At 41.0% G+C, this 23,435-nt stretch overlaps 2 protein-coding genes across 3 annotated transcripts; both read left to right on the top strand.

Moving 5' to 3' along the window:
- Positions 1-1,114: 1,114 nt before the first annotated feature.
- LOC106919205 (uncharacterized) lies at positions 1,115-8,561 on the top strand. Its single transcript, XM_014989416.2, is given in 3 exon segments — positions 1,115-1,866; positions 3,799-7,735; positions 7,737-8,561. Coding segments are annotated over 3 exon segments (4,191 nt in total). The 5' UTR covers positions 1,115-1,751; the 3' UTR covers positions 7,876-8,561.
- A 4,972-nt stretch (positions 8,562-13,533) lies between these two features.
- znf576.1 (zinc finger protein 576, tandem duplicate 1) lies at positions 13,534-23,435 on the top strand. Of its 2 annotated transcripts, none has more exons than XM_014989419.2 (10): positions 13,534-13,640; positions 14,083-14,551; positions 15,714-16,232; positions 16,348-19,781; positions 19,866-20,139; positions 20,698-20,895; positions 20,974-21,066; positions 21,144-21,330; positions 21,485-21,695; positions 21,791-23,435. In XM_014989419.2, exons 2-10 carry the CDS (start codon positions 14,140-14,142, stop codon positions 23,036-23,038), a joined length of 6,576 nt encoding a protein of 2,191 aa, XP_014844905.2. In that variant the 5' UTR covers positions 13,534-13,640; positions 14,083-14,139; the 3' UTR covers positions 23,039-23,435. The 2 variants fall into 2 exon arrangements, with proteins under 2 accessions (XP_014844905.2, XP_087869985.1); XM_088013859.1 differs by having other exon boundaries at positions 21,488-21,695.

Here is a 23,435-nt window from a genome sequence, read left to right on the forward strand (position 1 = left end):
GGAAGTTTCTCCCATCATGTCCTTACATTGGATTAAATAAAACCTACCTTTGATTATAACATTGTTTGGTGCTATGTTTCACACATCTGAAAAGTAATTTTTAATTTGCATGTTTATTGTATTTTATCTTGCAGTTTGGTGCTTTTGGAGCGCCAAATGTCCTAAAGTGTCACATTTAAACAAATATATACATAATTAAATGACTGCTTAAAATGCCAAAAAGGGTTACAACTGGAAGCATAGTTTGGCAATTTGTAAAATAGAACTGTTGTTGAACCTCTATATCAATTATTCACAGATGTATAATCAGTCAAAACTTAGCCCAATTCAGTAGGACAAATTATTAAACATTTAAATTGGGACTCCATTAATTATTAAAAACATAACTGACCTAGATATTTTTTATTTCTAGGCCATGAATAATTTGTAACGGAACCGAAGCTGGGATTAAAAAAAATACAGAAATTAGAAAAATGGTTTTACTAAATGTAAACTGTTGGTAGAATAAATTACATGTAAACAATTATGAGTGCATGCAACTGTTTATCAAATATATTTTAAACCTTTGTTGTGAATTTAAAAAGTATTTAAAGATTACCTTAACTTTTGACACAATGAGCACTTGATGTCAAAAGCCCTACTAAGTCTAAATCTGATATAGTTACTCAAAACTGGTTCTATTAACATTTTGTAGACTCCAGGTACCATAAGTAAAATTATTTCTGATTCATAAAAGCTTGACCTAAAATCTTTCAAAAGAAATACAAAACTGAAACTGCATTTTTGCTTTACATTTTTGGGAATATAATTTTGGAGATAATGTTAGCAAAACAAAACACAGAGATAACAAAACGAAATATACAAACATTGAAAACATGTTTCTTAAAAACAGAACCATATTCAGCTAACATTTGAACGAACGAGAACAATGAACCAATTGAATAACTAAAACACAAGTCACCTAAACATTTTTCCCGACTGATGAAACTCGTATTTAAAAGTGTTTTTTATTTAAGTCTGATAAGTCTCCAGCAGGAGGCACTGATCGTGCATAAGTAAAAACCAAAACAGAAGAAGAAGAGCTTACAACCGACTTAAATGCGCATGTGTAAAATAGCAATCCGTTGTAAACAGTGGAGCATGTATTGTTAGAATGTGATAAATACTCAGAGGGACGTCAGCTTTTAAAGTCATTATTAAGTAGAAAGAATATAGGACTGTCTATGATCAATTTACTAGGTAATAAATCAAATTATGTTAGATATATTTTATTTAGGTTCTTAAATAACACTGGGTTAATGAGTGGTATTTAGAATATGTGTAAGTATGTGTGGGTATGCCAGTACATGCTCATGCATTCTTACATGTATTTAATGAATGTGTTAGATGTGAATTTGCACATCGTACACATCATTGAGGCGTGTTAAATTCCCTCTGAGATCGCTAATGACCACACTCCAATCTGGTAGGTGGCGGTAAATGCACCTTAAGTTGGATGCCAGCCGCCAATAAAAATCAAAAGAAGAAGAAGAAGAAGAAGAAGAAGCAATCCGTTGATTAACAGTTGGTGTAATTGTGGTGATCAGTTGTTCTGTGCTCTACTACAGTAAACTCTCACTCGTATTAACGTCTGCTAATCTTTCCCTATCCGAGCTGTTTGAGTATTATTAAAGAGGGCACACTAAATCCGCAGCTTGCCTAACGAACATTAGCGAAAGGTAGCTAACGTTAGCAAACATACACAAGGCAAGATGGACGAGACTTCTGCAGCAGAGATCGGAGAGGAGAGAGCTGAAAACGTGGTCTGTAATGTCGACAAAGACGATGAAAACAACGAGGATTCATCTGCTAAGGATGCCGCTGACAGTGAGTATCCGCTTGTTAAACACAAGCACAAAACAGACCGATATGTTGGGCAACCATGCTGCGATGGTTACCTTTTCTGCACTAACTTTAACCTAATATCATAAACATACACGCTTTAGACTAATACTCCAATTTAAGTGTAAAAAAAAAAAGCACGAATTTGCAAACTTGCGTTATACAATTACCGGGGTGACGAGTTTTGTTGCATTAGTAATTTTTTGATAGTCACTGTGTGTGTAGTACCAGACCAATGTTTTGTCAAGCCCTTTGTCCTAATTTACATTTTGCCTCCAGAAGCCTAAACGTTCTTGCTTATTAATGTTAGTTTTATTGATCGGTATTAGTCTAACCAGGGTTTCTGAAGATCTACATTTTATTTAAGAAGCCGGACGCTTTTTTAAATCAGTATTATTCGTGTAAATCTATTGAATTGCTGTTGTGTTTTGCTCAACTAATTAACCATCAATGCTAAAATGCATACATATACCTGAATCAAACTGTCTGTTTCTAAAAAGCATAAATGTGGTAAAGGCTAAGCTTGTCATAAAAAACTAATTTATAATATATTTAGCTATGTTTAGTACATTGCAGATAAAATGTAAGACACTGGTTTAATCTGAAGGCATTCAAAGAACTTTTCATTTGCACCAAGATCAGATCTGAGATGAGGAGGTTAAAGACTGAGGCAGCTGAATCCTTTAAAAAGATTTTGGGTAAAACTATGTGTTATTCATATTCTTTATGTGACTAAATCTGCTTAAATGATCTTTGAATTGTTTTATAGTAGATAAAATAAAGGTTAGTGAATTCATGTGAGTTAACTTGGAGATAAAACATTCTAATTTGGATCAAAAATACATTTTCTTTAGTTAAATTCTGGAATGAATTTAACTAGTTCTCTAGGATTTTTGAATTTTAAAGAGACTGACGTACAACTAAAACATTTGTTGTCACTACATCCACTGAATGTTTGTCAGAAATGTTCCCTTTGCACAATAATATCTGGTTGGGTTCTGTCACAATCCTCTTGAAGGTTGTTTTATTGTATCTTAAGTTTTCAAAACAAGCAAATTGATTTAGATTCTGATGAATAAGACCACGATCCTGTCATTTCTCTCTACTCTATCACTATTGTCACACTCGTTCTGTGATCCCATTTCACTATTACAGCTTATAGTAATTATGATGACCTCTGCAGGTTGATAGGAAGGGGCCCAACTTCGATCCCCGACTCCGTGTTGGGGCCTTTCAGCTGATAAAGTGTAAAGAACACATGTTGGTCATTGATTGGAAGTGATCTAAAATGGGCCAATTATTCAACTTTGAGGGGGGAAATAAACAGTATAAAAATGAAATGCATCAAATTCTTTTATTTTTATTCATGTGGTTGCTATATAAAATAACCTAAATGTGGTTTGAATTGTTAGTGTTGTCATCAGGTGGTTTATGTCACAATTTATATCATGGATTTCACATGTGAGTCATGAACACGGTGAACTTTTAGATTTGGTGTTCTGTAGAGATTTATTTAAGATCATTTAAACATGATTACACTCCCTGTTTTGCTGGAATCACTCAAATTTAAGACTGAGTGCCAGTGAGTGTGGTTTAAAATGTGGCATTTAAACTCGCTTTATATAGTCACATGCATTATTAAGGTCACTTTTTCTATTGTCCTTGTGTTTTAAAAAGTAGTTGTTTAAAGCAAAAAAATGGTCTGTAGTCGAACACTGAAAGAATTTCATTTCTGTTCAAAATGAATGTGAATTTTCTGTAGTCTCATTTTGTGTGTTTTTTTTCTGTAAACTTTAATGTGGTAAAAATAATAATAAAAACATTATTTAAGCCTGTGTTTTGTATATATTTTCTTTTAATTCCTTTCTTGGAAGCAGGAGTCTCTTTGACCTCCTATTTTCCCGTTTCTATTTCTAGGGGACGAACTTTTCTGCTGTCGGGATTGCGGAGAAGCTTTCGGCGAGGAGGCTGCGTACTTGGAGCATCGCCTTCAGCATCCTCCACAAAACACGCATTTAGACAGCCAGTCTGATGGTTTACTTGACTCTGAAAAGGACAACGAAGCACTTTATTTTTGCTCTTACTGTGCACTGTCATTTGTTGAGATGAGCGAACTGCACTTACACATGAAGGACCACGATCAAACCTCTCTGGAGGGGTCTGATGTTAATCCTGGAGCAACAAAGCAGCACGCCTACGAATGCTCAGATTGTGGCAAATCGTACACAGTGATTGGACACTTCCTCAACCACCAGCGCTCACACAGACAGCCCTCCAAATCGGTTTTTCACGACTTGGAACATTTAAAAAAGAAATCGTTTCAGTGTGAGTCCTGCGGAAGGAATTACTCTCGTGCTTCAGCTCTCGATGCTCATCGCCGTTGCCATCAAGAGAAGCTGGTAAAGTCGAAAAACAGGAGCTCTGGAGAAACAGTTCAGCCGGCAGAGCCGCCAGCAGAAGTAAAGCCATGTGAGAATCCGACTGAAGAAGACGGTGACAAACTTTTTAAATGTTTGTGCGGCAAAGCTTTTTCTAGCATGATGCGGCTGAAAACACATCAGCGATTCAGCCGTAACACGCTCTGCTCTCCGGAGGAGATGAAGCAAAAACCAAAGAAGGGCTGTGGTGAGTTTTACTGCAGCGAGTGCAACAAGGCGTTCAATGGCCACATCGCCCTCTTTAACCACCAGCGCTGGCACACTAATCACTCTGATAACACCACAAAAAGGTTTCCGTGTGAGGAATGTGGGAAAGAGTTCATGACTCTGACGTTTTACTACAGACATCAGCGCACGGCACACAGCGACGAGACCCCGTCGAAATCGTTCCAGCATCAAGTCTGCCAGCTTCAAAAGAAGGCGTTTGAATGTAAAGATTGTGGGCTGAAATTTTCCAGGGCTTCTGCGCTTCAGTCCCATCAGCTCCAGCACACCGACGTTTTCAGAGAAACGGAGAAGGCGCATTCAGAATCCACTCTGCCGTCTCAACGGGGATCAGAAAGTGAACAGAAAGTTGGCGAGCACGTGGAGGCTTCAGTGGAAGGAGCAGTGAAAGCAGAAACCATTCCCCCCGCCGATGTGGGTGGAGAACAACAGACAAACGAAATGGATGAAGAGATGGAGAGTTATGAACCGGGCGACTTTAACGTACAAGTGATCAGTGCAAGTGAGTCCGAAGACGAGGGTCTCCAAGAGACAGATCCCGATCTGGAACTGCTGTGCGAGTCGGATCAGGATATAAAGGAGGACGGCGAAGTATACCCTGGAAGTCTGGTTTCAAAACCGGATGCGGATTTGAAAATAGTCCAGATTGACTTTGCGCAAAGCTTGCAGAGTCCGCCAATAGAGAATGAAGCCCAGCTTAAAACTGCAGAGGAGGAGAGATTTGGTTGCCCCGAGTGTTATCGGTGGTTTAATAATCCCTCGTCGCTGCGCGTCCACAGAATGTGGCACAACGTTCGTAGGAGAAGACATCAGACTCAAGGTCAGTCAGTGGAAGTTTATAATTGTGACACATTTCCTCATGAAACACAAAGCAGTGATTCATTGATTCAGGCCGAAACAAGCTTAGAAGAGACCGCTTTCACGTGCAGTGACTGTGATCAGGTGTTCACCCAGTTACCTGCTTTATTGTCGCATCAGTTACATCACCCCAAAAGAAAACAGTTCCAATGCCCACATTGCACATCATCCTATTTGCATGCAGCCAGCCTGTACAACCATTTGAAAACCTGCACAACACAAAAGAGGGAGACTATTTCCGTCAGTAAGAAAGAGTACAATCCAAAGAAAACCCTTCTGGGTCCAAAGATTTATCACTGTGAGCAGTGTGGGAAGGGTTTCTGGTCCTTGGGGGCATACTCTCACCACAAGCAGAATCGGATGGAGTGCATCGATTTGAGGCTCAGGAAAGGCGTCTCAGGATCTTCGCACTCCAACGGACGCTCGCGCTCCACCATCAAGGTGGCGTGTCCCGTTTGCGGCAGGAAGTTCCGCCACAAAGGCATCATGGCGCTGCACATGCGCAAGCATGAAAACGGAGACCACAAGTGCGAGATCTGCGGCCGCTCCTTCCGCCTTTTTTCCAGCTTGCTGAGGCACGAGGTGGTGCACAGCGACCTGTTGCTCCCACCACCTGCTAAGTCCTTCCAGCATCAGGTGGAGCAGCTGAAGAAGAACACGTATGCCTGCCCCGACTGCGGAAAGCTGTTCTCACGGGCCAAAGCTCTGCAGTTTCATATGAAGAGCCACGGATACGAAACTGGCCACTCTCCATCGTCAACGGGAACTGCGGAAGCTCTGAAGGATCTGCAGTGTGAGACGTGCTTTGCACATTTCACCAAGAAGTCCTCCTTAAGGGCTCACCAGAAGCTTTGCAGGAGTAGATGCAGTGAGGGAGGAGGGACGATAGAGCAGTCTGAAAAGGATGCTGCAAAACCCGAGGGTGTGGATGCCAACATGCCAGAAATCTCCAAGCAAATAAACGAAGGGGGTAGTGGTGCACTAAAGATGGAACAGCACCTAAAAGGGAGTGATTCAGGCTCAAATAAATGGAAGTACCAATGCAAGATATGTAACAAAAGCTTTTCAGCTGTTGGAGCCATGAACATTCATAAAAGAACTCACATTGAATGCAGCAAAGGAGTGGCAAAATCAAATTCACCCATCTCTCTAGTGTTCAAAGGAACTAAAAAAGACGAGCAGAGTAAAGGACTGATTCACTGTTCAGACTGCGGAAGGCGTTTCACCACCAAGTCGGCGCTCGGCTCCCACAAACGGTGGCACAGAAATGAGAAATGTTCGCCGTCCTCACTCGAAGGTACTCTCAGTTCCGTCGGTCATAAGACGGAGGACGAAGATTTTAAATGTGAGAAATGTGGGAAACATTTCTTCAACCGTCACGTCCTCCAGCGCCACTGGATCTTTAATCCTCAGTGTCTGACCGGAATGGATCCAGAACCAAATGCAGATCTGGAGAGAAACGGCTCAGCAAAGCAGTTTTCATGTCCGGAGTGTGACCAGACATTTGGGCAAGTTTCACTTTTAGCTTCTCATTATGAAAAGGAGCATCGTAAAATTTTGGAGTCGGGAAAAACTCCAGGAGAGCCGTTAGCTCTCGCCTCAGAACAAACTGACGTCAGCCACGCTGGGAGTGAATCCTTGTCATCTGTCTTGAAGACTAAAACTCATCAGTGCCCCCTCTGCTCCATGACTTTTGAAAAAGCGAGAGGTCTTCGCGCTCATAAATGGCAGGCCCACTCAGAGGGCAAAAAGAGCAAAATTAACCTTCTGCTGAGAGAAAATGTTGAACAAAGGGCCTTAAAGGATGAAGTGGAGCAGACTGAGCATACTGTGATCAATTCTAAAGAAATGAAGGAAGCTCAATCGGACCCTGTCGGACCGGTCTTGTATCTCGACTCAGGGAAAAAGTCCAGCTCTGCAGAGGCTCCACATCCCCCCAGTAACAGGGCTTGCTTAGAGGTGAAGCAGAAGACGGAAACCGCTGAAGCCACAGACGAGGTTCTCCCTCCGCCGAGCCGTCTTTCTGAACACACAGTGAAATACCTCTTCAAGTGCGACAAATGTGGCAAAGCTTTCCAAACCGAGGAGCAATTGGAAAGCCACAAGATCAAGGCGAAGAGCCGGCCCTACTGCTGCGCCCTGTGTTGCCACGGCTTCTGGACGGAGAACCAGCTGCAGCAGCACCTGGCCTGGCACGACCAGGTGCGATGCCGCCTCCCTAGTGAGGTGCGCCTGTGGCTCAGCTCTGCTGTGACCTCAAAGCCTTTCAAACCCAACTCCCCCAACGACGGCAAAGGAAAACTTCTCCCGCCTCCTGCCGCGAGCGAACCCACCCGCCCTTGACCTCGTCAGGCTGTCGACGTGCAAGCATTCGCCGACGGCGCTACAGAAACACAAAGTGCAGTGCATCAACAGTGCAGCGTACCGCTGCTCCGTTTGCCCCTGGAGTTTTAGTCGCATAGGATTTTTTTGATCATCTCTTCCGGAGACCCCGGCGGCCTTAATCTGCCTTGAATGTGAATCCCCTTCACCAGCATCTTACATCGCATGAGCGTAGATTGTGTTTTTGCTTCATGTTGCACCTTTGTGACGCTTTTGACTCCCCTACTCTCAGGCTTTCCTTTACACTGGACCAGTATCACTGTAAATGTGGATGTACAGCTGTTTTCATAAGCTTCTTATGTCTAGATGAATGTCTAAACTTTGCTCAACAGAACGATGGATATTATTACATTGCCAGAACTGATGCATTCATGTTTTAAAGATGCTTCATTAAAAAAATGCACTCTAATTCAAAGGTCTATAAAATAGATTGAGACTTTATATGTAGACATTTCCTGCTGTTTTAAAATGCTGTGAATTTTTTAGTTAATGAAGTACTGCTGTACATATTTTCCCATCAATTGGCAGATTAGTGAAGTAGTTTGTCTATTAACTATTAACATTCTTCAGTGTTCGATCTTTTTTCTTTGTAGCTATGTATCTCTTTGTTGTGGAAAGACTACTCCTGAATATGGTGTTTGTTTCTACTGAATCGTAAAATAGAAAAGACTTAGTTAATATATTTCTTATTTTCATTTCTTTATGAACGGTGTTTCATTTGATCCTATAAATTGCCGTTTCAGAAACTGAAGAAAATAAAATTGTTTAAATCTTGCAGTCGTGCTGTTGATTCAGCCTCCATTTGTTCATCGAATTGAATAGTTTATGATTCTTTCTACATTAATTTACCTTGAAGTGTTTATACATGGTTTCACGTTTGTCTGAAATAAAAAAAAAAAACTTTATCCGAGTAATAAGGTATTTTGTATTTTATTTTTAAATCGGAGTATTTACTAAAAAATGAACTTCACTGATAAAAACCAAAGTCTGTGCTGGGAATCTGCTGCTTCTTGTGATTATAGTTTAACATCTTTGGGTATTTGGAGCTCAGCTTGATCTTCAGTCCTCAATAAACCCCCTTTTTTTAAGATTTGTACATCAAATTTGTTCTTTTCTGTAACTCTGAATTCATATCAGTTCATTTTCTCCCTTTCTTCCAGCATTTTGTTTCTGGAAACAGCCACATTGAACCAGGGTTGTCCAAACTGTGGTCCAGGGGCCATTTTCTGCTCTTGGAATGATTTTCTTCTCCCAAACGCATTTAAAGAATTGTTCAAATTTGGCTTGTTGGCACAGGCTGCAGATGCAGACTCTTTTTCTTTTATTTTAGGGTAAGATTATTTTCTGTCAAATTAAAGGTTAGGTGCCACTTAAACAATTAGGAATCTCTTAAGCTTTAGGTTTAGTAAGGCAAATGTGTGAGAAACACTTTTGGACATTTAAATTAGAAATGATTTGTAGATTCCTTTCCTACAAAAAGCAAACTACTTCAATAAGTGATGCACATTAAGATTTTTCCCTGAGCAGCTTAAAATATATATAGTAAATTAATTTTGTATTGTTGAGTTTAAAAACATAAGTTGACATTAAAGGGCTTTTGACTTGCTGTTTAGTTTGAATACCACTGACTTAAACCATGGCATATCAAATTAATCTCCTTTGTAAAGATATATTTTCATTGATTGTCCAGAAATTATTTTAGACATAATTATTAATGGGTTTAGTTAAATTGCATAAATGGGCACACATTACTCCACAGAGGGGAAATTCATGTAATGCAGTATGAACTGTATTTTACAATCGGTTTTCACTTCTCTTGATTCAGATTCCTCTTTGGATCAGCTGACTGTTGTAAAATATTTTAAAATTATTTTAATCCCCGATTATAAAATTAATTCAAAGGGACCTGACCCACCTTTAATAATAGTCATTCAAGCCGTTTAGTGTATATACATCAAGTTGTTTCTAATTTTTGGTTTTCAAGATGCCAGTAAAGCATTTCTAAGGTGGATTAAAATAGCTTCTTTGTCTGCATGACAAGTTTCTTCTGACTGCAGGTAAAGTTAACCCTTTGGCCAGAGTCCTGACTGGAATATTATCTGTGAAAGGAGCTAAAGATTAGAGGGAACCTTGAATTCTTTTAGAGATTCCAGTCCCATTTCCAAACAGAATTAAGTTTCTTGGATGACTTGGTACAATTTTCAATCTTAACCCTCGTATTATGTTCGTTTGTGATGTACAGCTATAATGTTCCCGGGTCAATTTGACCCGGGGAGTTCTATAGTGTTCTATCGTGTCAGGAAAAAAAAAAATTCTCCAAATCTTTTTTGTGTCTGATTATTAACTCCTATACTAACCATTTCAATCAATATTTGTGCAATTATGTTTTTTTATTCCTCACAAATAAAGGATCAATGACAACAATTTACTCATTCGGACATAAAAAAATGTGATTTACATATTTTTTATGGCCACTGAAAAACCTAAACACAAAATAACACTAAGTATCTTTGAAAGTGACTTTTTGTAAAAAATTTTATATTACATTTAGATTTTTTTTGAAGGGGTCATTTTTATAATTGAACTTGAGACACTATTCTGCCCTGGGTCAAATTGACCTGCTGACTAAAATCAAGACAAATGAGTCCTGAAGATGATCCTCCAGGTGGATTTCCAGTTTAAGTCTTTAGGTGTATGAATAACACTGGTTTGACTGTATGTGCTTCATTTAATTATTTTTCTTAACCTTCGTTAATGAACACCTTATTTAAGCATTGTTGTATAAGATAAAGTAATTTTACCTTGTTATAGTTTTACTTTGTTCTAAAATTTAAAAACATGGGTTTATGGTTTTCTTTTAAAATGTTCTGCCAGTGTTGTAGGCATAAACAGCTTTTCAAGTTGAAAAAATTGCTAATTTAAAAACATCAACGGAAATTAATTTGGATAAACCAGACAGGACAGTTTCTATGTGAAATACTCACCTTTTTATTTATTTTTTTATTCTTTTCTTTGCAGCCAAAGAGAATGACATAACATGCGAGGACTGTGGCCTGACGTTTACCGTCATGGACGCCTATGAGACTCACCTGCACCAGCACGCACTGGACGAGGAGGAAGCCCAGCTGAGAGACAACGAAGCTCCCACACAGCAAGATGAAGAAAACGAGTGTGAAGACCAGAGCTTCGGTGTGGATGGTTGTGATGCAAACGGTTCGGCCCAAACCCAACATCCTCAGTTGATGCAAAGCAGTCGGTATCCTGTGAATCCCACCAGATACACATGTGCAGCTTGTGGGAAGAGTTACACCTACCTCGTTTCCTTTCAGAAACACCAAAAAATGCATGAAAAACCGCGTGAAAAAGAAAAAATCCAGAGCCCGGTTGATCCAAACCTGCGTCTGTACGAGTGTCCAGACTGCGGGATGTCGTTCATCAGGCGAACGCGACTGGTCAGCCATCTGAGAGTTCACAGGTCCAAGAGGCGCGGTAATCTGCCCAAATGTGATCAGTGCAACAAAGTCTTCATTTCTGTAAAGACGTGGACGGCTCACCTGGAGCTGCACAAAGAGAGACGGTTCTGGTGTTTGAGCTGCGCTCAGGGCTTCCTGAATGAAGGGTTGCTGGACAAACACCTGCAGAATCATAGTCGACGACTGCAGAACCACAAAGCTGACGACAGAAGCATCCACGACGCCAAACCACCAGCGAGTCCTCCAAAAATGCAACGCAAACAAAAGCCTCATGTTTGCCTTCACTGTGGCAAGAGGTTCTGGCGTTCTAGACAACTGTTTAGACACACACAAAAGCATGTTAGACATGAAGGCAGGGTCGCCACCAAACCTCCAGGGAGCTCTGTGATTTATCGAGAGACGGGAGACATTAAAACGGAACCGTCTATAAGCGAAGGAGAAAAGATGGAGGTGGATGAGAGCATGGAAGAGTTGCAGGTGAAGGAGGAAGACATGCAAGTTGAGGGGCAGAGTCCATACGCGGCGGCGGCTGAGGACGGGGATCAGGACGACTCTGAGGATTCAGACTGTGGAGAGCCTGGTCATCACTATGAGCTTTCAGAACCTCGCCGCTCGGACGACCAGCCGGACCAGCCAAGCTCAGAAGCTACACAGTCACCAACTGGAGGGGAGACGGAGAAATCGGAGCCAAAACTGCACAGAGAGCATAAGTATTGTGAATGGGAGTGCATTGAATGCGACATGGGCTTTGATGAAATGGCAAAGCTGCACTCGCATTACGTAAAACACGCAACAGGGGAGTTACCCATACCAAAGGAAGAAATTGAGGTTTAAAGCCTTTCAAAAGGTTTTTTCTTTTGTCTTTGTATTGCTATAGGATTTCAGCTTCTTAATAAAATGTTTTTTTTAACCATGTAAGAAATGCTTCCGAGTGTTTGAAATTTAAATGTTTGTAAGATGACATGCAGAAATAATGGGGAAAAGTTGGAAGCAAAATAATGCATGCTCGTACTTTGTAAACCAAAATAAAAATAAGTCCATCCAAACTGAGCTGAATAGTCACTTTGCTTTAACTTCAGATTTTGTCAGAACATCCACAAAGTCGTGTATGAATTGATTTAATAAGCAAGTGGACTGAAAATTATACATATAGTCAATACTCTGTAAATAACACATTTTCAACTGTGAACCTACATTTTCTACCAGTTGTGTACATCCAATCAAACTCAAATCTTTGCAAATTCTTCTTTGCAAAATGACTCAAACTCGTATTAAAGAGAGTGTGTGAGTGTCGTGGAAAAAATTACTTTAGCAAGAGTCTGGATGAGAAGAAATAAGAAATTTATTAAAACCTTACAAGGTGAGAACAAAAGTACAGAATCAAAGGAGTCTGTCAAGTCTGCTATGACCAACACTAGATGTGGCTTCCTTTTATGGGTTCTGGTCAGAGAAGACAGACTTGATTGGACGATAGGTGTGAATCTTCGATTGTTATATTAGGGAGATGGTCTGGCCATTTCCCTGATTGGACAATAGGTGTTCTCCTTGACCAATCTCATGATGAGATCATCCAGACACATGATCTCATCATCAGACACAATCTAAAGCACAAAAAGGGTGAAGAGCACATTATAAAATTTTCCATTACAGTGAGTAGCAGTTTTAATTCCCTTACCTAATTCTCAGCTGGATTTCAGACTGTACATTGATTAGGTCACTCTGTCACATGACTACTTTGATTTAAACCATCGCACTGTGTTTAATTGACCTAATGGAAGACGGACCTTTACCGCAGTCTTTAGTCTTCTAGAGCCTCCAGAAGGTTCTCATCCAATATTGCATTTTATTTGTCCATCTTCTCATCAACCCTGATGAGCTTTACTACCCCTGCTGAAGAAAAATATCCTTGCAGCATGTTGCTGCAACCACTGTGCGTTTCATGGTGCAGTAAGAGGTAGCAGAGTGGTTGTTAATCAATACAAATATCTGGTATACTTTAATTTCAAAGTTGTATTTCTTTGTGTTGGTGTATAACAAATTAAATACCTTGAAGTTGTATTATTACAATTAGCATTTCAAAGAGGAGGAGGCCGCTTTTGTAGAGTACTGTAGGTTTAGCAAAGTGTTTTTGTAAAGAAGATAAAATAATCCAAATGTTTTCAGTGTTATATGTTAAATCCTTACACCATAAAGATGAAAAAAAAATGTATCATTTATAAAAGTTCGTTTGTATTTGCAAAAAAACAACAACAAAAAAACAGCATATCCCATGATTCCCTCGTGCGCGTCTCTTGTTCGACGTAACGTCGCGAGCTCTGCATCTGCTCCGTGGTGGCTTTGTGAGAACCGACGCAGAGATGTTTGGGCGGTCGAGTCGGGCCAGGTAACGTTTATCTCCATCCTGCTCACTCATTACAGGCCGAGCATGTGTTTATGAAACAGGAAGAAGAGCATAATGAGTGTATGCTTATCATCCATGGCCCCGTAGCGGATGGGAGAGGCGGAGATTTGCATCCTGATTTTGTCCCAAATATGTGAATTCGGCTAACCGGGCTATTGTTACCTGTGTATCGGATGCGTTTGCGAGGAGTTTATTCATGAAGGCTCTTAGCATGCTAAAACGGTTGTAGCAAAAAACAAAGATTTTAAAGTCTTCCCGTTTTACCAGCGTCCACCAGCTGCCCTACATATCTACCAGTACGCTATTGTTATTCAAATGGTTTAAGCCCAGCTGTCTCCCAGTGCATAAAGCAGCCCCATGATTTTTAATCAGAGTGTAACTATTGCTATGCATACATGCTAATGCATTTTGTATCTTTTTATAGTTAGGAAAAAAGGAAGTGATTTTCACGGTTGCATATGAGACACTGAAGCAGAGAGCCATGCAGCGTTCACCAGAGGATCACACTGAATCCAGCCCAGTGGTCATGTCTGCTGCAGAGCATCAACAGGACACAGAGGCTCAACCGACCCAAAGCAAACCAGTTAATCAAGAGGGGGAGGACAAACCAGATGCCACTTCTCAGACCACCACCACACCTACAAGTATGAGCCTAAATCCTCCCCTGGATAAGGAGCCTGGTGTCCAGTCCCAGGCAGAGTCCAGGGAAAATGCTGGAAAGGCAGATATAGACCCTACTGCAAAGCCCAGTGCCCCACCAGGACCGGGTGCTGAGAGTGATGGGCAGGGAGTAAAAAAACAAGGCAAAGGTTCGAGCAATGGGAGGAGATATGTTTCTTCCAGGGACGACATGATCTCTGACACGTCAGAGTCAGAGGTCATGGATCTCACATGTGAGTCACTTACTTATTTACTACACACTTGTGGGCACTTTAACTTTTAAAGCTTTGTTGAATCCAGCGTTGATGCAAGTTTTGATTTAGTCCGAGTTCCACTTAATATCAGTTTGTCAATGAAAGAATTATGAACTGTAGTAGCTCTAAAACGACTCAGTTTTACCTGCACATTTTTAGGATACAAAGTGTTTTCTTATTTCTCTTCCGGTGGACTTTCACTTTAGAAATCTTTCTCCTTTCTTTGGACCAGGACTTTATGTAATGCATTTCTGAACATGGTTTGCTGAAATGAAATTATATTCTTACAGGAGCTGTATGTCAAAACAGACAACCCTAATTAAACAACTTTTATAAAACTTGAAATAATACTGTTTGTAAGCAAAAAATAAAGACAGTTAAAGCCATACCTTCAAGTTTACATTGTAACCAGTTTAAAAACTTCTATTCAGAATCAATAAAATATAAGCTTTTGTATTTTTTATTAGATGCTGTCACAAAATTTTAATAAATCAAAGTTCTACATGTTTTTTGTAGTTAGAATAATCATCAGTAAATTGACATGTAATAAATAGTCCTTTAATCAGATGTTCACCAACAGCTACACAGAATATTCTGTCACGAAACACAATTTGATAATTTTTTTGTATTAAGTCACTTAACTACATTAACAGATTATTTAAGTGACTTAAAAAAAACCTGTTCATCTTCAGGTGAATAGTGTATTGTTCACCACTTGCTGAAAGAAGGAAAACAGTAGATAAGAAATTATATTTTGTGAATTTTTATGGTTTTGTAGTTCTTAAACTTATGATCGCATAAGTTTAAGAACGCAAATCGTTTAAGAACGCAAATTATAATGATCGCAAATCATGTTACAGTTTATAATTTAACAATTATGATTAAAAATGTATGCTTTACAGCATTTATTAGATTTATGTATTTATTAATTTTTCCAATCTTCTGAGACTACCTCTTACGCCCCCTAGTGGGCCATACTTTGAAAAACACTTAATTAGTTGCCGTCTTTATTTTGCCCTGTGCCCTATGGCAACCTGTCCAGGGTATATTCTGCCTCTCCCTCTATAGGCAAGAGAATTGAAAAGGCTAAAAATACTGACACATGTTAAACTTCTGAATCTCCTCTGTTACTTTTCTGCAGCATCTCAGATCTCTCTGCATTGCATAGAGTGCCATATAATCTTCAGTGACCTCAAAGGCAAAGAACGTCACATGAAGCACAGCCACCCCGCTGAGTATGAGCAGTGCATCCTGAGGAATTCGCTTTTTGCCTGTTATGTTTGCGACCGCCACTTCACAAACTCAACAGAGCTCTTGGCCCACCAGAAGGCCCACCCAGACAAGAAACCCTTCAAGTGTCCGATCTGCAGTCAGTCCTTTAAGAAGTCATCAGAGCTAACGGCCCATAAAAAGATTCATTTTGGTCAGGACGGGTATGCCTGCAAGGACTGTGGCAAGACTTGCAAGACGCTGACATTGTTAAAGTATCATCAGCGCAAGCACTCAGGAGAGACACCTTATGTTTGCAAGGATTGTGGAAAGAGGTTCCCCTTATCCAAAGCTCTGCAAAAGCACATTGACTCACATTCCTTAGATGGAGCTGAAGTGGTTGAAGTGGATACAGTGTCGACAGCAGCAACGAAAACAAGCAAAGCTGACGGTAGGAAGCCTCTTTTAGACTCAAACTTGTTTTTATTACACATTTTAATAGATGGATGGATTGTAAATTTCTGACTCATTAATTAAATGCCTCCTAATATTTTACCCCCCTCTAGGTGCTTCTCGCAGGGTTTACATTTGCTCTGTGTGCAAGGCCACTTTCAAGAGTCTCAGAACACGGCAGCAGCATCTGATAACAAAGCACAAATTTGACGCAATCACTAACCCTTTTCGAGCTGGGCTACAAAATACCCCTCTTATAAGTCCAATATCTATTTCCCAACCAGCGCTATTGCAAGTGGAACCCAACGGACCTCTGCAAAAAGTTGACGCCAATATTGACACTGAGCAGATTCGGAAACTTATTGAATCGTTGGGAAATGTGCAGAAAGTAAATAAAGTTGTTATACTGGGGCAGGTGCCACCAAATGCCCCACCACTGCAGGTGCAGCAGGTGTCAGAACCAGCAGTAATGGCTGATTTGAATCTGGGCCCACCACAGACAGATTTTACTGGACTCAAACCGGCAGGATCTAAGACACTTCAACTGGACACTTTAGTCAGCCCAATGGATCAAACAATTATACTGGAGCCTATTACTCCAGAAGGACAACTGGAAACCCCCTCCTTCTCAGAGCTGGGCTCCCATGTGGCTGCAGAAGAGCGCGTAGAGTTGACACTCATTCCGGCTGAACAAACTGAAAGACTCGAAGAACCAGCAATACATCAGAACCTTCAACAGCCAGAAATTAGTCCAATGAACTATGACCCTAGTGTTTGTCAGAATGAGGTAGCTGATCTCAAGGAAAACCTTGAACAAACGTTCATTTTAGAACTTACCCCTGCTTTAATGCCTGCTGCGGAGCTCGAACAGTCTCAAAGTGAACCACAAAATGGGATCATTTCCTCTTCTTTGGTTCAAAGCACAGAGCAGGAAACTCCTGATCCAGCTCCAAGTGACACTGTAGAAGATGCAAAAGAGGCCAAGATACCAGTCCCACCACTCACACCCACAGTTGAGTTGGAACTTACATCAACACACTCAGAGGAACAGGACCTGTCGTCTTGCCCTTCTGCTCCACCAGAAACAATCACACAAGCTCCAAGTGAATCTGAAGCAAAGGAAAATACACATTCAGATACAGAAAAAGTAGGTCTAGATCAGATGCCTGCTATTAATGAAAAGACGAAAGAAAAGGACGAACAGGATGTTTCTGAAAAATTTCCAGCAGAAGACAAGAGCAGCTTGTCTACAGACCCTCAAGTAGAATCTCCGTCAAAATTAGAGTCTAAAGAGGACCAGCAGAAATCAGAGTTACCTGTGAACGTCATGTCAGCCCAAGAGTTAGTGAAGGTGCGGAAAAGAAAACCTGCTAGGACCTTTTTCTTTCAAGGATATATGCATGACCTGGTTGGATCCATATACAGGGACGATTTTCAGATTGATGCCAAGCCTGCGAAGCGCCAGCGGACTAAAAAGTCTTGTCTTGTTGTCAAATTTGGCCCACAAGGCAAGGACAAGAAATCCAAAAAACAGAAGAAGCCTGAACAAGAACAAACGCAGACACAAGACAATTTGATAAAAAGTAAAACATCTCCTAAAAAACCTCCAGAGAAAGTACAGAAAGTACAAACACCGAAGAAGACCGGAAAGGGTAAAAAGGATAAGACTGAGAATACGTCATCAGGAAGTGACACAAAATCACCTTCAACTCATACTCCACAGGTGAAACAAGTCAAAGACGATGCCAAGAAGAACAAAATGAAAAAACAGAAAGAAACCAAGGAAGATGTAGTGCATATCAGTAAGCAGAAACCTGTAGCTATGCTTAAAAAGAAAAAAGTAGCAAAAATATTACAAAAAGATCAACCTAAGAATCCAAAGGAAGTGAAGGGAAAGAAAAACTCAACAAAAGCACAAAAAGTCCATAAAGCAGAAGCCACTGATTCAAACATCAATCAAGACTCTCTTCTTTTACTGAAAGGTCACAAGCAGCCCCAGCTAAAAGTGTACAAGTTAGACACTTTAAAGGCATCAGGCCCGACTCAGGAGGATTCACCTCATGATTCGCAGTCCTCAGACATTTCCAAAGCAGGTGGGAAGAAAAAAGGTACAAGAACCCAGAAAAACCAGAAGGGTCTCTCCCTGTTGTCGTCACTACAAGCTACACGTCAACAACCGCAAATAATACCCACCAAGGCAAAGACCACCAGGAAGCGTAAAGCATCTTTGAATGTTGAAACTGAAGGCGTGATTACTTCAAAGCGTGCCTTAGAATGTAAGGACTGTGGGGAGAAATTCAGCGAAGTTGCTTCACTTCAAAAGCACAAGACGACAGCACACATCATCGAAAGTCCTGGCCTCACCTACACCAATGGAAACATCTTTGAGGGTGTCTCTGGATTTGATCTTTACCAGCTTCCCAAAGAGCATGGTGGGGTGGTTAGGGTTATGAATGCTCCCACAGACTGGGATACTGAGACTGAAATGGGAGAGTTGACGTTGGAAGACCGTGATCGAAGTGTCTCCTTTCCAGCTTTAATTCCATCTCCTTCCCTACAAATCCCACTTCAGGATGGTGAAATGGGTATCCATGAACACAATGGTGACAGTAAAACTGGGAAAGAAGATCACTTCTGTACCTCTTCTGAACTTCAGTCTTCATCTGATGAACCCAATAATACAGAGACTCAATCGAATGTGACAACTGAAGCCTCTTTCCCTCCCTCAACTGAGCCAAAGGGTTCTAACACGGAAGAACCAGTGGCACCAGAAGAAGATACGCAAGAAGATCCCAGGAAAAACCTCAACTTCCAAGCTAAAGTCCAAGGAATAGCAGATGAGGATATCAAGGAGGATTTACTTCTAGAGGTGGATTTGGTCACTGTTGGAGAGCAGGAGGAGAGAGACGATGCTGATTCTCAAAATGAATCCAAAAGAGTCTACAAGTCAAATTGTGAGATCACAAATCACAAGCAAGTTGGTAATGAGACAAGAGAATTCAGTCTAACCTGCCAGACTGTGTCTTGTTCTACCCATCAGCCAGAGGTCAAAGAAGAGGAGGAGGAAACACTGGTTCAGAGGAGAAAAGAGGCAGTGAAAGAAGTTGTGACAGGTCAGAGCAGAAGAGGAGAACTCAAAAGTGATTTGATCTCAAAGACAAGATCAGGACTGGAGCAAGATGACGAACCAGATGAATGCTGGATAGTTTATGAAAAACAACTACTTTGCTCTGGTTTGGAAACAGCTGACCAAGAGATTAGCACAAAGACACAACCCAGTCCTGGGATGAAGACCATCAAAGATACTCCACCTGCGGCATCTTTGCCTTCTGTTCATGCAACAGTTGAAGAAGCTGCTGCGTTCGAGCTGAAGTCCCTTACTGCTGGTGTTGATGAGGTTATGAATCAAAGACAGTTGCAGGGAGAAGAGGAAAGGGAGAGTGACCAGTCTCCTGGCATCATCCTGGAAAGGGTAATTTCCTCTAAGCAAGGACCAACAACTGACAGGCAGATGAGCTCGGCAACAGGAAGAAGCAGTCAATCACAGGTGACTTTTGTTTCTTGTACCCTTAGAAAAAAAAAAGATTGAACCTTAATCGGGGTTATAAAGCAACATTTGTTTTTGTACCAGGCTCTGGGTAGGATTGCTGAGAACGAGGTTCAAGATCCTGAAGGCCATGAGATCAAAGTTGAAGAGAACAGCTCAGACACTGTGTTAGTTGCACCCACCTGTCAAAACAGACAGAGTACCACCAGTGTGCAGCCAAAGCACCATCAAGACATAAGAAGCATCCTGGTGAAAGAGGAAAGCAACTCTGTGGTGAACGGTACCATGAGCCTGCACGGCAGTAGACGCATGCGATGGAATGTGGAACCAGTAAACAGTGAAAACACAGACATCCCATGTAAGTACCAAAGAGCAAGAATTATCTTTCATAAGGTGTGAATAAGAACACAACTATAAACCACAGGATGAGGAGCCAAATTTTAAGAAATCTGAGAGCATGAAATCTTTAAAAAAATTTACATATTTAACATATTTCTTTTTTGTTGGATACATTCAATTCATTTAGATTTAAGATATTTATATATTAAATATTTTGATATATTCACAGCTAAAACCTGCTTATTCTGATCACTTATAATGGATGTTTATATATTTATTTATTACTGCTTAATAAATTCAAAGCCAAACACTTGTACTATCTTATTTCTATTGACTTGCAGACCTCTAGGTTGAGCCTTCTTTGCAAAGCAAGATTACTTAACTTGGCCCCTTCCTAACTCAGATATGAATGTTATCAGGCTCGTTACTTCTAAGAAAAACGTAACAGAATAAAAAACAGACATAGAGAAAGATATGTCTAGTTTACAATTACACTGTTGTGAAGATAACGAGGATTAGTGAGGAGTAGTGAGAATATTTATATATATTTTTTATATTTTTGGATTTACGTTTTCAGTAACGGAGGATGGGGAAACAACAAGAGACAGTAGTGTCACTCCGGACTTCAATTCCAACCAGTGCATCTTTTACCCGGTAAAGGAGGAGGAGAGGGAGGTCTTACTGGGGGCTACTCAAACCATTACAGAAAGCTCAACCCCTGAAGGGTCTGCCAATGTAAATCCGACAGAATATCAGAGTGCAGATTGTAATGCACGTGAGTATCTGCCTTGACTTTCTTCACATTAATCTTTTTACATCATATTTTACTTTAATCTTAAACCTGATTAAATAGATGAAAGAAGATCATCACCGCCGAGCTATCAAGAGTCGGTAGTCCCAGATCTCCCATCAGAACCAAGTGTTGGTGACTTAACAGATGGACAAGGTTTGTTAAGCGTTAGTTTAAGCTGATTGTTCATTTAATTAGAATTTTTTAACTTAATATACTCTTTGATCTTTCAGCTGCTTCAGATTCTGAGTTGCAGAATCCATCAGATCTCCGAGACTTTCTCCTCCAGAGTTCTGATGACGAAGACACGAGTGGTTTTGAATTATCTGAGCCTCAACTGGACAAGGAAGCCGAAATTATGGCTTACTTCAACAAGAACCAAACAAGCAGCAAACAGCTGCCTCATCAGTCCTATTCAAAGTACAGTAGCACATTTTCATTTTAAGCTGGAGCACAATCAGGATTTCTCCTGAATGTTTTGGTTTTGCCGTATTGTTTATATCTGTCAGGAACAGGTTTTGTATAACAGACAGAAGAATAATCACCTGTTCTTTTTTTCTCTTTTCCTTTCCAGGAGTTTGCCAAATTCAGCAAGCCATCTTCAAGCACCACATGATGACAACAGGACAGAAAAGCCTATAGATTACTTCTCTGAATATTTTAGTTGGGATACATGGGTAGAAATTGCAAGTTGTACGAATAAACTTTCCAAGATGCCGAACCCTGTGACATGCAGAGAGGTCGCACGCTTCGTTGGGATCCACATTGCAATGGGAACCTTAAAGGTCTGTATATTTTCAGAACTTTCTCAATGACTACAGGAGCTGTCAAATACTGTACAATAAAAATAATGTTTAATTTCTCTGTTGTTGCTTTTCAGTTTCCCAGTGCGAGGCTCTACTGGGAAGACCTGACGAAGGTGTCGTTGATAGCTGAAGCCATGCCACTGAACCGATTCCTCGACCTTTCTCGGATGTTGAAACTTTGTTCTTTTAACGAACCAAAAGAAAATGTTACAGGTCGGCAGATGGGGGATATGCCCCGAAGCAGTCAAAGTTTAATTTCTGGTCATGGTGACAGTCGGAGTTCGGCAGAGCCAAACAGCTCACAGACAGATGCTGATCCGCTGTGGAAGGTTCGTCCATTATTGTATCGCTTCAACGAAGGATGCCGGTCGCTGAAACAGCCAGGGGATTACGCCGTAGACCAATACCCAGTATCTCTGACTGGGAAGATTCACAACAACAGACACTCTCTCCAATCCACTACATTTATTGGGCTTAATGGTTTAATCACAAACTTGGATCTTGAACTACATCCTGTTGAAAACCAAGACTCAGTCGAAAAGATGGTCCCCAAAGGGAGTACGTTGTTCCTCTGTAAACAGGAACTCTCCACCCCCGCCATGCTGGAGCGCCTTTTAGCTGCTGGGATCCATGGAGCCGGCAGGGTGGAAGGAGCGCGGGGACATATTGGGGATGAGTTTGTGAGCTCTGATGGGAAGTTGATGCTGCGCAGAACACACTGTGGCTTCATACTTTCTACTGCAGGCAACGGCCAGAGGAACATGGTCTCACTCATAGACAGCTTTGAAAAGGCCCAGACTTCGGCGCGTCTCAGCAGAGATTTGCTAAATCTGTACTCTACTCCACTCACGGTCTCTTTGCCAACCTGTTGGCCTCAAGCGGTCCTGTGGCACCTCACAGATGCGGCCCTGGTGAACTCCTGGCTCCAGTACCGGCAGGATTACAGAGCGGCATCTGCCCCAATGACGTTCATGGCCTTCAGACTGGAGGTGTCTAAGGCTTTGATTCTCTCCAGCGGGTTGGACACCCAGGACTCAATTCCCCCACAGCCTCCTGAGGAGGACGCTCACCATGCAAGTGAAGCGCCCAGTCCGGGACTGCTGGAGGAGAGTCCTCTGCCAGACTTAACCACCCGGTACGATGGTACTGGCCACTGGCCAGAGCAGCTTGCAGATGGGGAAGGAGGAAGGTGTCGCTTTGGGGACTGCCAAAGAACATCACGAGTGCTGTGCCTTAAGTGCTGCGTCTTTCTTTGCATCTCTCGCAACCACAACTGCTTTCTGAATTTTCATAATCAAGAGAGTTCAGGAGAGGAGCAATAATACTGTCCTCACTCGATAAATAATTGCTTTCTGATTTAGAATGTAAATGTTTTTATGAAGTATGTGAAAACTGCTCCCCCACTCTTACATTTTTTACATGATGACTTTTACTGGCAGTGCCATGACTTTGTTGTACTGATGCGATGTAGATTAAACAACTACTTTGTCAAGGCTTGTTAACTCACTGGGCAGATGTAAATAGAATTTTTCCTTTAGATGGAATTTCACAAAACAGAAATTAACCAATCACTGTTTTGCAAAATACTGTTACCAGGAATGATTTTTTTTATTGTTTTTTCATATCTTTTACATGATTCAGTTATACATCCATGAAGAAATTTTCCAACCCATACATTTCTGTGTTATTTATTCCAAATAAAAAAAACAAAAAAAACAA

This window comes from Poecilia mexicana, unplaced genomic scaffold, assembly GCF_051168715.1.
Source record: "Poecilia mexicana isolate PSO_F unplaced genomic scaffold, ASM5116871v1 scaffold_16, whole genome shotgun sequence".
NCBI lineage: Eukaryota > Metazoa > Chordata > Actinopteri > Cyprinodontiformes > Poeciliidae > Poecilia > Poecilia mexicana.